General features: G+C 31.9%; 1 protein-coding gene across 1 annotated transcript; it reads right to left on the bottom strand.

The window, feature by feature from the left end:
- Positions 1-1648: 1648 nt before the first annotated feature.
- Positions 1649-8155, bottom strand: LOC18096964 (acetylornithine deacetylase). Its single transcript, XM_006385585.3, has 10 exons — positions 7733-8155; positions 7153-7397; positions 6876-6984; positions 4476-4614; positions 4338-4395; positions 4235-4252; positions 3954-4076; positions 3647-3800; positions 3528-3561; positions 1649-2326 (listed from the first exon to the last, which is right to left on the bottom strand). The coding sequence occupies exons 1-10, from the start codon at positions 8054-8056 to the stop codon at positions 2223-2225; spliced, it is 1308 nt and encodes a 435-aa protein (XP_006385647.1). The 5' UTR covers positions 8057-8155; the 3' UTR covers positions 1649-2222.
- Positions 8156-12918: the final 4763 nt, after the last annotated feature.

Here is a 12918-nt window from a genome sequence, read left to right on the forward strand (position 1 = left end):
TATGCATCATGACCTTTCCACATTCCATATGTTAGGGTGTCCAGAATACCTAATTCCACATTTCTTTACGGCATTAAGCATGCTAAATTCTCTTTGACAAGGCTAAACTTCTCTAATAAATTCCTCAACTTAGTAATTCAACATTAGTATTAGGTTAACATGTGCGATTTTTCTTCTTCAACATTATTGCCTACTAAGATGACCTTTAGATGACTTTTATAAAGGCAATCCATCATAATTTAGTTTGCCACCATTTCTAGTCCAATTCTCGACAATTGGACCACATCATTGCATCTAGACTTAAATTAGCTGAGAACTCGTCTAAATCGCATTTTAGACAGCTTAGATTTGTTCAACAAGAATCTAGCTTAATGGGTAGCCTAAATTAAATAACAAATCTAGTTGCATATAGGATTGATTGTACTCAATCTCTACCATAATCTCATGGATCGGCTCAACTCACCCATGACTTGCCTCAACTCATTTCGGCTCGGCTTATGGCTCAATAACATGGTTGGTGGAACGCTCTCACTAACATGCATGCCGACTAAACCTATATTGATGTCAGGATGACATAATAAATGACATCATCTTCTAGTATCCAGGTTTGGTCAATTGGTATTCATGTTGAGCCAATTGTCCAGGTAAAAAAGGCACGCGGTTAACCCTTTCCTCAATATATGAAGGCACATATAGTCTCTCTAGGATTCTATTATGCATGCAACTTTTATGTTGTGTTTATCTCAGTCTTCTCTTTATAATGGTATGTTTAAAACATATTTTGGACCATTTTATTATTGGGTAAAAATCAAACACCTACTATTTTCTTTATCTAATGTTTTGATACTAATTGTTAGGATCGATTGATTATTATGTAGACCCAAAACACAAAGTTTTAACATGGTTCAATAATTCATCTATATCCACGGAGCAGTCAATATCAATATATGGAAAGAAAATACAAATCTATAATAATAAAGGAGGAGGAACTCTACTCAACTTAACTCCCACTCATTTTGTAATTATCTCATATCTCTCTCACCCTCTACTATGGAAGCTCTCTCTCACTCGCTGCTTCAATTGGCTGTATTTATTATGATTCTTCTTACCTCTAATTATGACTATAAACGGGGGACAAACTTTTCACTTTCAACCAAGATTTCTACCAACAATGGTAGAAATATAACCATGATTTCCAGCTCCATTTTAGCCATGATTTCAGCGCACTCTAGTTGTGCTTTTGTCTCTTTATCTAATAAAAAAGCACGCACATTTAAACAAAATTCAACAACCATGTTGGAAGGATATATTAATATAAAGTAGTTATAAATAATCCAAGGGCCGAATTACTGATTTTTTGTTTCGAGATTGAAAAGTTTTTAAGACGCTAGATAAGTATCCGAGCTTGCATGGAGTGTTTTTTATAACTTATAGATAATACAATGTAGGGGGAAAAGAATTTGTAATTTATGATTAACCTATGAAGCAACTAAAGATAAATAACCTTATGATTAATCTTTCGAATCTTGAACTCCACGCTATTGCTAATTTTCAGCCTTATTTGACAAAGCTAAAGAATCATAAAAAATCTTGAGCATGACATTTTATATACATACAGGTGCCTCGTTAAAAAAAAAAATTCAATAAATTTAAAAAACTTTAAAAATTACTTGTCTAATATCATGACATAATTTAGCGATATGTACATTTTAGTATTTAGTCGTGACTTGAGCTTACATGTATACAAAATCCTAGAAAATTACATAACGATAAAATCAAGAGAATCAATGAGCTTCCTCGTCCAGAACCTGAAGAAGAAAGAAAGAACGAAAAATGAGCTAGTTTAGGATTTACCCATTTCGAGATACACCCAAATTAGTGAGAGAACACATCCACGCAGCTAGTCCTGCCAGGGGAGCTCAATAAGAGGAATGCTGGATATGAGAATCATCGCTTAATGTCCAAGTGCCAAATCTACTACAAGCCAAGGACAAACTATAAATGGAACAAAATCCAGATATATATTGGAAACATCACGTTCCAATTTCCAGGAAGCTGGGGCAACTCGAAAAAAAAAAGAAAAAGAGAAAAAAGAAGCATATTGGATGCCCTTCAAAACTAGAAATTAACAGAGTTTACATGATAGTCATTTATTTCTTTAACATAACACGCTTCTCATCTAGAATCTGGTGGTATTGTTATGACATCCACTTCGTTGCAAATCAAGCTTCTAATTGACTGATGATGCTGGAAAAAATCTGGTAGCCTTGGCACATATCAGAAAGCAGGCAGTACTCATTCTTGGCATGATATGTGGCCATTAAACCTGCACAGGGATGAAGAGTTTCGGTGTAGAATGAATGATCATCCACTCAACGAGTTTCTATTCACTTAACCATGATGCTGAGGACAAATTGATAAATAGTAGAATAATCATTGAAAAAAAAAAGAACTTAAAACCTTAACTCCACAATTAAATAGAGGTTTCAGAAAATGGCAACTACAAGTACTTTTGAGTCTCCAATGGTAATATTTATGGAATTATACCATAGGTTGGTTGGGTTTTTAAGGTCCATGTGCAAGAAAGCTCTTTCAACACCATATTTCTGGTAAAAGCTCAGAGATAAATTTTTTGAGCATCCACTCAGACTCGGATAGAAACCTGGTAAGTAGCCTTCTTATATTACACATTGGATTCTAGAAACACCATCTCCCAGGGGATGTTTTCACCTCATGTTGGATACCTGACCTTTCTCAAGGAATGGTGACTAGCTTTCTCTAGATTTCAATAAATGCTCATGTGAAGGCTAAATCATTAGCCAAAAGAGTGCGAGTTAGACAAAAAAATGAATGCAGTAGGTCTAGGTTTCCTTTGTTGCTCAATCCCTAGCCTATATAGTGAGTTGTTATTGTATTTTGCATCTTGTTTGTCCTGTAACATAGAGTACAACTTCAGGGAAGCACTAAGTAAACTCTCAGAATAAGCTACTTTCAGCTTCATACATGAAAAAAAAAATTAAAAAAATCAAATCAAAGCTGTCAAAGTTGAGATGATACCAAAATGCACCTTTTAGACTTTCAACTACAAGACTAATAATGCAGAATAATGTGTATTTGCCTAATGGATAACCAAATTAACACCTGCATATTTGCCTAATGATTACACCAGCCACAAAAATTTGTTAATGTACATCCATCCTACTGCTTTTTTTTTGTTCTTTCTGAATTCACCACATGCTTAACCATTTTCATGGTGAATTTTCAAGCTCTTCCAATGAGCTCTAAAGAGATTGAAGGCAAGAAGGACAAAACAAAGAAAGAAGGATATGAAATGAAACTACGGACTGGAAAGTGTGGATTAATTCAAAGTTTCTAATGTATTCTGAAGTAAGTATATATGGGTAAATTAGCCCCACAAATTCCTTCGACAGATAACGACAATCTTAATTACACCCTAGCATCTATAAGGCTTGAGTTTATACAGTGAGATTAAAAATAAAGGATGAAAAGAAGCAATTGCATCATACCGTAGCCTGTAGTTTGAACATCAAAACCTTCATCCTACAAAATCCAAAAACATTAACTAACGGATGAAAACTTAAAGGCAAGTTACCATGAAAAATGGAAAAAAGGAGATATGTCTTACTTTCAGCTCTCGAATTAGTGGCAAAGTCCCTGTGATTGAGTAAGGCTTTACATGCCCAACTACTTTTTCAGTTGCTTTACACAACACTTCAAAGCCACGGGATTTAAGATCACAGGCAACTCCAGATGACGCTTCATTGAAGGTCACAGTAAGGCTGTTGGAAAAAAAAACATATATAACAACTTCCTGGAAGAGGTTGAAATGATGAATGAGAATAGCACACAAAAAAATAATTCTTAAGAACAAAAATAATTACATCCCAGAAACAGGGGAGATCCAAGGTGACAGAACAAGAAAGAAGACACACCTCCCCCTCAGGTTTTCTTCTGGGAGGACATATTTTGAAACCGGGCCCCTTGTGTCAAGCTTCTCAATGTTCTCATTTATTTCATCCACATATTCTTGTAGTTTGTCCATCACATCTTTGACACTGTAAATAATCAAAATATTGGAAATCAGAAACCTGATATATTATTGGGAAAAAGAAATGTTGGAGTTATCCAGAACAAAGTAGACCCAGATCAGAATTACAAGGACATGCTCTATAAGTGCTAAGACTCTGGGATTAACACAAGGCATGCAACGTACCTATAGAAGGGTGTTAACCTGAAACAGAAGAAAAGGAACAGATGGTGAGACTTCATTTTCATATCAGTTGCTTGTATAAAAATCTCTGTAAAAAGTTATGAACCTGACATCTCCTGAAATTGTACACTCAGCAGGAATTTGATTGATCCCACCTCCTGGATCTGCGACAATAAAGATGGATTTCAGAAATTAAAGCATTTTCTTTCCACAATAAATCATTGCATACTGATACAAAACTTACAACTCCATTGAGTTGGCTTCATTGTTGATGGTGTTGCAAATCCATATACTTGCTCTTCCTTATGGGGTGGGAAGTCCTCGTAAAATCGAGACTGTATCTCTTTAAGTGCCTCCATCCCCAGCTCCAAAGGATTTATAGCCTGCAAATAATACACTCCTTGAAATTAGAAAATAAGCAGAAATTGGAAATGTCACTCCATCTTATATTCTACATAACAATTGTTTCAGAAAGTTATAATGACATAAGTAGCGAGCAATTTATATCACATATGAAACTAGAAAGTCCCTTATTTGACTTAATTTTGTGAGCAAATCATCATCTATATAAAACAAATCTAGATATGTCTGCACAATCTACTGCTTTAAAGATACTCATCAAAGGGCCATAAAATCGTGTCTTTTTAGCAAACTCTCAAAACTGGGAAACTAACATGTAAGGGGTCAATTGTAAATTGAAACTAGTTTAGTAATAAATTCTTAATTTTCTGGTTCTAAAATTAATGAATTAGCAGTCAAGAGGTTATATGTATTTCCAGAAATTGTTTTCAAATCCGCTCTTCATCATCCAAAATGCTTTAAACTGGATACCTTCCTTTCTACTTCTATACCAAGGTTGTCAAAAACGCATTTTTGACACGGCAAAGAAAATACAAAATAAACTCGGATCGTAAAATCGTAAGGAATTTTTTTTTATATATATAGTTCAAGCACCTTAAAATACATGGTTCAAATAAAAATTCATTCATAGTTCAAGTATAAAATAGACAAAGAGCATAATGAAAAAGAAATTAATTGCAGTCGTAACAGAAAAATAAGGAAGAAAACACACGTTTTATTTTGGGCCATTTTTTTTTTCTATATATGCCCTTGAAGATGTCAAGGAAGGAGTTCACTCTATAAGCAGTACGTAATGGACAGCAGTACGTAATTATTGACATGTCAGCATATACGAGTACAATTTTCAACATTGAACTGCTATAAGCAGATCTCGATATAAAAAAAAAAAGTGGCCCAAAATTTCTTCCTACGTTGAAATCGTAAAATCGGTATTAAAATCGTGATTTTTTTGTGATTTTATCGATTTCAACCCGATTTTATCAATTTTCGAGTTTTTAAAGCGATTCAGCACGTTAAGTATATATTAACTCGTAAAATCATACGAGTTGAATCGCGATTTTAACAACCTTGTTCTATACCAATGCATGCAGCATGTACAGCTAAGCTGAAAGTGGGGAAAAGGTATTTTTCCACATGCATGTCAGTATTATACAAATTAATACCAGCTTGCATAGACATGCATGTGCACACAACATACTCTAAAATTGGTCATGCTATAAAAGGAAAAGGAAAAACAGTACTTGCTTCCGAAAAGGTAATAACTCATGTCATGTAAGTTCCTTTCAAATATGTAATTATTTCAGTTCCAATAATCCAAACTGTGGTCATTATAACATCTTGGTTTTTCCAAGATAGGCATATGGCCACACAGATACAAAGTGATTTAGATCAAAATAGATGATTTAAAACCATGTGGGATGGAGTGGTAAAAGTGATTTAAAATCACAGCAACTCAGATGATTTCGTCCCAAAAGAATGCGCAAACTAGAAACATACAAGTTGACCCCGCCGAACCAGGATAATAGGTATGGTGAATGGAACCGAGTTTTATGTCAATTCAATTTTTATTAAATTATCATTATTTGCGTAAACAAAAAAGGGAAATGAAAAGAAAATTACTCCATCCACTTGCTCTTTTAAAATTTGTAATCACACAAACCACTTTTACAATACAAATTTCTGCACGTTGCATTTGTCATCTTCACTCCATCACTTACTCCTAGTTTCCAATCACACAAACCACTTTTACAATACAAATTTCTGCATGTTGCATTTTATCATCTTCATTGTGCAAGCCAATCAAAAGTCAGCAAAAATCTGTTCTTATTATTCTACTAGAAATAGTCAGCAAACCACTTTTACAATATAAATTTCTGCATGTTGCATATTATCGTCTTCACTCCATCACTTACTATTTCTAGTTTCTAATCACACAATCCATTTATACAATATAAATTTCTGCACGTTGCATTTTATTTTCTTCATTGTGCAAGTCGGTCAAAAGTCAGTGAATTCTGTTATTATTATTCCACTAGAAAAAGCCATCAGTTTATGCATTAGTATTGTTCATTAGTTTTTGATTTCTATCCAAATTACACACATTGGTTTACGTATAATATTATAATATTCCTCTTTGAAAAGCAGAACCAGCAAACCATTCATAAAATTTTTAGGTTTCATATATTTATATCAGAAAGGTGGCAATAGTTTCCCCAGTGTTAATAAATGCATGAAAAAAGTTCCAAGTTGAATTAATAAGACAATAGAGATTGCGATAGTATACCTTATGTGGTAAACCACTATGAAAAAGTTTCCCGGTGAAGTGAAGTTTCCAAGGAATCATACCGCCAGTACCAATGCAAGGTTGTTTATCTGCTGTGTCAATCCAGAATCTACAAACACGAAATCACATCGATTAGATCAAATTTATACCTTGGAAAAAAACGAAGAATATGAAACTAAATTTCACTGAAGCTTCAGACAGACATCAACAAGACCATAAAGATGATTTATATAATAACATGTCCCTTTCTTTTCCTGCAAAATTGTAGGTTCCTTACAGAGGGCCTCCCTTCAGCTTATTGAGCAGACCATCTTTCACAAGTGCATCCACACCGACCCCTGTTATGGAAGAATTCTCCTCATTGGCTATAAAGACTGCAACTACTGTTGACTTCAATTTCAGCTTCGTCTCCCCCAACTTCTTCATCAGTTCAGTCACAAGAGCAACATGTCCCAAACAATCCGTGGTTCCACGGCCACGAAGTTTTTCCCCATCAATGCTCAACGAAAATGGATCAAACTCCTATGTAAAACAATCACCATCATTTTGCATTCAGTGTTAAACAATGACTGAGCAAAAATATCGAAATCTTCTCCTGAGATAAAATTACAATATTTCAAACCAAAACAAACCCGGTTCAAATTTTGTAATTAATAACTCAAAAGGTGTAAACTTTAAACTGAAAAATGTAAGTTTGAATGCAATTGAAACCTTAGCCACACCACATAAACATGAGAACCCAAATAAAATTCAGCAACAACTTCATGAGGAAATTGTAAAACTCTCATAACCAATTCAAAATCAAACAAACCCCACTTCAATAAACAAGAAAAGAAAAAAGAAAGGAAGGAACAAACCCAATCATTGGGATTAGCAGTAACAACATCCATGTGCATGCCAACAAAAGACAAGATCTTTCCTGGTTCTGTACCAGGGTACTCCACAATAAGATTGCCTCTTTTAGGGAAACAAGAGACATGATTCACAATCAAGGGACCTCCTCTAGTGGTGGTGCTGTAGGGGAGAAGAGAATTCAATACATGTGTGACAACCCTGTCTTCTTCAGGGATCAACTCTGGTGGGTTGTTCTGGACATATTTGGACTCCCCAATGATGTTTTTCAAGAGGGAAACAAAGGAGTCCTTGTTCAGGTCTCCTAGGATTTGTTCAATATCGGTCATTAGCTTGTTGTGTCTCGGTGAGAGACTGAGAGAGAGAGTATGTTGACAAAATGCTGTAACTCTCTCTGTATGTGTAGTCTCTGTAAAGCTGCGAAACGGATCTCCTTTGCTTGGAATTTATGCTAATTGACACTGTTGCCTTGGAACCGTACCTTAAAAAAACAAAAGAGTAAATCTTGATTATTATTTTTTTCAAAACTTTTTAAAAGAAGTGAGGCTTTGGATTATAATTTAATAACAAATCTTTGATAAATTTGTATGATTTCTAATTAGAAAACATCTTATTTTTTAATAAGATAAAGACTTATCAAAATATTCTTGAAATCTTATGAAATATAATACATACATTTTTAAACAGTAATTCTTGAAAACATTTTGGTAAAATATTTGTTTTCAGTTATAGATTAAACAAAAAGAATCACAATTGTTTAGATTATAAATTTCATGCAAAAGTATCTAAATAAGTAAAACTTGTAATCTCTTTCACAAAAAATTAACATGCATTCTAGTCATATAATAAATATTATATATAAATTAGAAATCTAACATGCAAACTATCATATAAATATTTTATATAAAAAATCCAATATCAAGCGAAAGTTAGATATATATACTTTTTGTATGTACAATTGTTTTGGAGTCATACATCCAAAAATATTTGTTATATTTTTAAATGCATCAAATCCAATATCAAGCGACAGTTAATTAAAATTCTATTCTTTATTAATGTTTTTATTTAAAGACATTTATTTTTGTTAGCGGTATGACATATTGTAAAAAAAAACGAAGGCAGTTAAAATAGAAATTAGGAAAAAAAATTATTGATTGGAAATTCAGAGCAAAAATATATATATCTCTAATCAAAACCTTCTTTTCTTGTTCATATGTTTTTTTTTTTTTTTACGAAGACATGTCTTTTTTATGAAGTATTGTTTTTTAAAATAAAATTTATCATAATATTAAAACAAAGTTTGAATAAAAAATTAAAAAAATCATAAATAAATAATTTCTATATGAAATATAAAAATATAAAAAACAATTAACAATAATGAATCATGAGGGACCAAAAATAAACTTATGAACTGAAATATAAAAAGCCTAAAGAAGAAGGACCGGATATGAAAAATAATGAATCATGAGGGACCAAATTAAACTTCTCTATGCCATTTGAACAACATACACATAAAAAAAAGTTTTTTGTTTTTTGAAATATCAATTTTTGATCATTCATCTTTTAATTTTAGCTTTAAGAGCAATAAAAAATTAGTTTTTGTAAATTGTTCTCTAATTTTACATCGAAACCTTTAGTGACACATTTGATAACATGTAAATTAAAGAAGATAACAATAAATAAAACTATATAAACATAATTTAAGATGCAATTGAAAATAAATAAAATTCAATTAAAATGAAAAGAGGTAAGAATTTCAATGACCGGAGATTCATTATCAGTATACATGAACAATGTTTTTCCTAAATTTTTTAGTTTATTTGTTAGTGTTAATAAAAATTAACTAGAGAATATATAGGGCCATGCTTTCATGCGGGGGGAGTTCTGTATGAGTGATATAGTATTTTCTAATAAAACATCTTTTAAAAAAGTTGATTTAATTAAGCCTTTTTCGTTGTAGTGTAAGAATATATTGAGTCATCTACTCGGAAAAAAAAAATCCAAAGTAATCCAAATAGAATATAACCGAATAGGAACAAAAGCAACCAAAACCAAAGTCTAAAAATATACGAGTAAAAGTTTGGAATCAAGAGATTTGTTCTCTCTGTGATCTCAGGTTCGAGCCCTGTGGTTGCTCATATGGTGGCTACTGGAGGCTTACATGGTCGTTAACTTCAGGGCTCGTGGAATTAGTCGAGGTGCGCGCAAGCTGCCCGAACACCCACGTTAAACTAAAAAAAAAAAATATACCAGTAAAAAATTAAATTAAAGGGCAATTCTCATATTTAGCTTATGAAGTTCTACCAAGCAGGTAATTGCATATCACTCGTATTCGATTTGCATGGCTGCCGTGATGTGAAAGAAAGAAAATGTTGTTCTTCGTCGTAACTGCTCCAAGGAAGACCTTTTTTAAGGCTTGCAAGAATCTTATTCCCGACTTCCCTCTCAAGTTTTCAATCATCTTATCCTAGTCTTTTCTTTTGCAAGAATTTTATTATAGAATAGACTATCAGAGATGGATGCCTTTGTTTTCCGCTAACTTTTACGTTAGTAATAAAACAAACACAGTATATTATATTTGGTAAAAAAAAAACAGTCTTCTATGTTGCTATACTTACTAAAAAATTGAGTTTGAAATATAGTTTTTGTATACCAGTTTTACATGTTTTTCTAATTGAGTTTTGTAAAATTCTAAACATTTTTTATATATTTTTTTTGCTATACATAAACTTCAATTATAATTTTTACCAAACATGTATCTAAATCTAACTAACAGTATTTTTTTAAACCTATTTTTTTCAAATCACAACCACAAAAACTATCTAGAAAACAAACACACTCTCAGAGAAAAGTATTTTTCTAGCTTTTTTAGTTGGCATTAGATTTGTGTACTTACGCTATGCAGTGAATTTTTTTTTGAAAAAAAAAAGATGTTCAGGTAATGTAAAGTTTTTAAAAGAAGTAAAAAACATCGCAACTCGTGACTTTGCCCCAACTCAACCAAATAAGCATGTATAATTTAATTAGATAATAAAAATATTAAGAAGAAAAGTAAATAGATATAATTAAACAAAAAAAATGTTTCCATGAGAATCTAAGAAAAAAAAATGCCAAAGAAACACTACAAGATTTAACAGTTTTACCGACGGAATTTTTTCGTCGGTGTAAGACACATATTCCATCGGTAATTATATTACCGACGGAATCAAAGATGGAAATGATCCGTCGGTGAATCGTTCGTCGGTAATGTTTTGTCCGTCGGTAAATCCGTTGGTAATATAATTACCGACGGATTTACTGACGGAACAGACGCGTCGGTAATAATTTTTTTATTACCAACAGATTTACCGACGGAATTACCGACGGAAATTCCGTCGGTAATTATTGAAAAACATTTTAAAAAAAATTCATTTTATAAAATTATAAAATAATTAAATTAACATAAATTAACATTGTATAATATATACTCAAAATGCTTGGAAAAAAGAATAAGAAAATCAATTCAAACAAATTTGCAACAAATAAATAAATAAAATAAAAAAATAAATTCAACTAAAAAATTAATTCATATGAAAAAAATGAAGTTGCAATTGCTAAAAATTTAAAAATCCTATAAATAAATCTACTAAAAATTGATCTCATATGAAAAAAAAATCTCACAACAACATTTATACAATTATTAATAACAAAAACAATTAAAAATAAAATAAAAAACAAATATAGTGAAAAAAATCATGAAAAAGGAAGAAAAAAAAAAATCTTACCTTAATGTAGTTGCAAGTGAAGCTAAGGAGAGAAAAAAAATTTCATTAAGCATATTTATTAAAAAAAAAACTAAGAGGATAAAAGAAGAAAGAAGAAGAAGACATACCCAAGCATGGAGGAAAAGAGAAGGAGATGAGGAGAGAAAAGAAGAGAAAGAAATAGATAAGAAATGATGTTTTTTACATAAAGTGAAGAAGAAGAAGACATACCTTAATGATGTTTTTTACATATAGTGAAGAAGAAAAACAAGAAGAAGTAGAAGAACAAGAAGAAGAAGAAGAAGAATAAGAAACGGCTCTGTCTCTTGTGAAATAAGGGCATTCAGGCTTTTTATTGGGACGATTTACCGACGGATAATTAAATATTAATATTTTTTAATTATTCCGTCGGTAATTCCATCGGTAATATTTAATTTAAATTTTCAATTTCGTAAATTTTTTTCAGAAACCGCCAAAAAATTACCGACGATTTTTCAATCCGTCGGTGATTCCGTCTGTAATATTTAAATGAAAATTTTAAATTAATTGAATTTTTCCAGAAAACCGCCAAATAATACCGACGACTTTTCAATCCGTCGGTGATTTACTCTCTGGAAAATACCGACGGAATTTTCCGTCGGTGATTCTCTTTGTAATTAACATGATGAACAGTATTCACAATTTACCAACAAATTTACCGACGGATTTACCGACGGAATTTGTTCTGTCGGTAATTCCGTTGGTAAAAATGACACGTCATCATTTTTTTTTTGCTTTGTTTTAATTTTTTTTCCCACGGTAATTCCCTCGGTATATACCGAGGGAATATTTCCGTCGGTAAAATCCCTCGGAAATTTACCGACGGAAATATTCCCTCGGTATTTCCGTTTGTATTTATCAATTTTCTGGTAGTGAAAAGGAAAAAAGTTGTCAAAGCTCAAATCCAAGCTCACCTAATGCAAAAGAAGCAAATTGAAAGATAAAAAAAAGATTCAAATCAACCTAAGCAAGTATGCTAAATCTACAACTTGGGTAATAATATTGGAATATCCCAATTCCAAAAAAATCTAAGGTAGAATGATGAGATCAGGAAAAAAAAATCAATTAACAAACAAAATCCAAGAAAAAAACACTAGCAAACAAGACAAATCAATCAATTCCCGTGACTCGGATCAAGTGAATGAGATAATCCGCAAACGAGAAAGAATTAACAAGCTCAATTATAAAATAACACAATGATAAAGGAAGAAAACAAAAAAAAAGTATTGAATTTAAAAAAATGACTTAAAAAACCTGACTCAACCTAAGCTAACCTTTTAACCCCACGGTCAAGGTGATGAAATCGAGATAATTGAATATAAAATAAATCAAAGAAAATCATGAAACCTAATTTTAAAAATCTCAACGTGGAAGGATGAAATTGAAAAAGAAAGTTAGTGTAAAAAAAA

Source organism: Populus trichocarpa, chromosome 3 (genome assembly GCF_000002775.5).
Source record: "Populus trichocarpa isolate Nisqually-1 chromosome 3, P.trichocarpa_v4.1, whole genome shotgun sequence".
NCBI lineage: Eukaryota > Viridiplantae > Streptophyta > Magnoliopsida > Malpighiales > Salicaceae > Populus > Populus trichocarpa.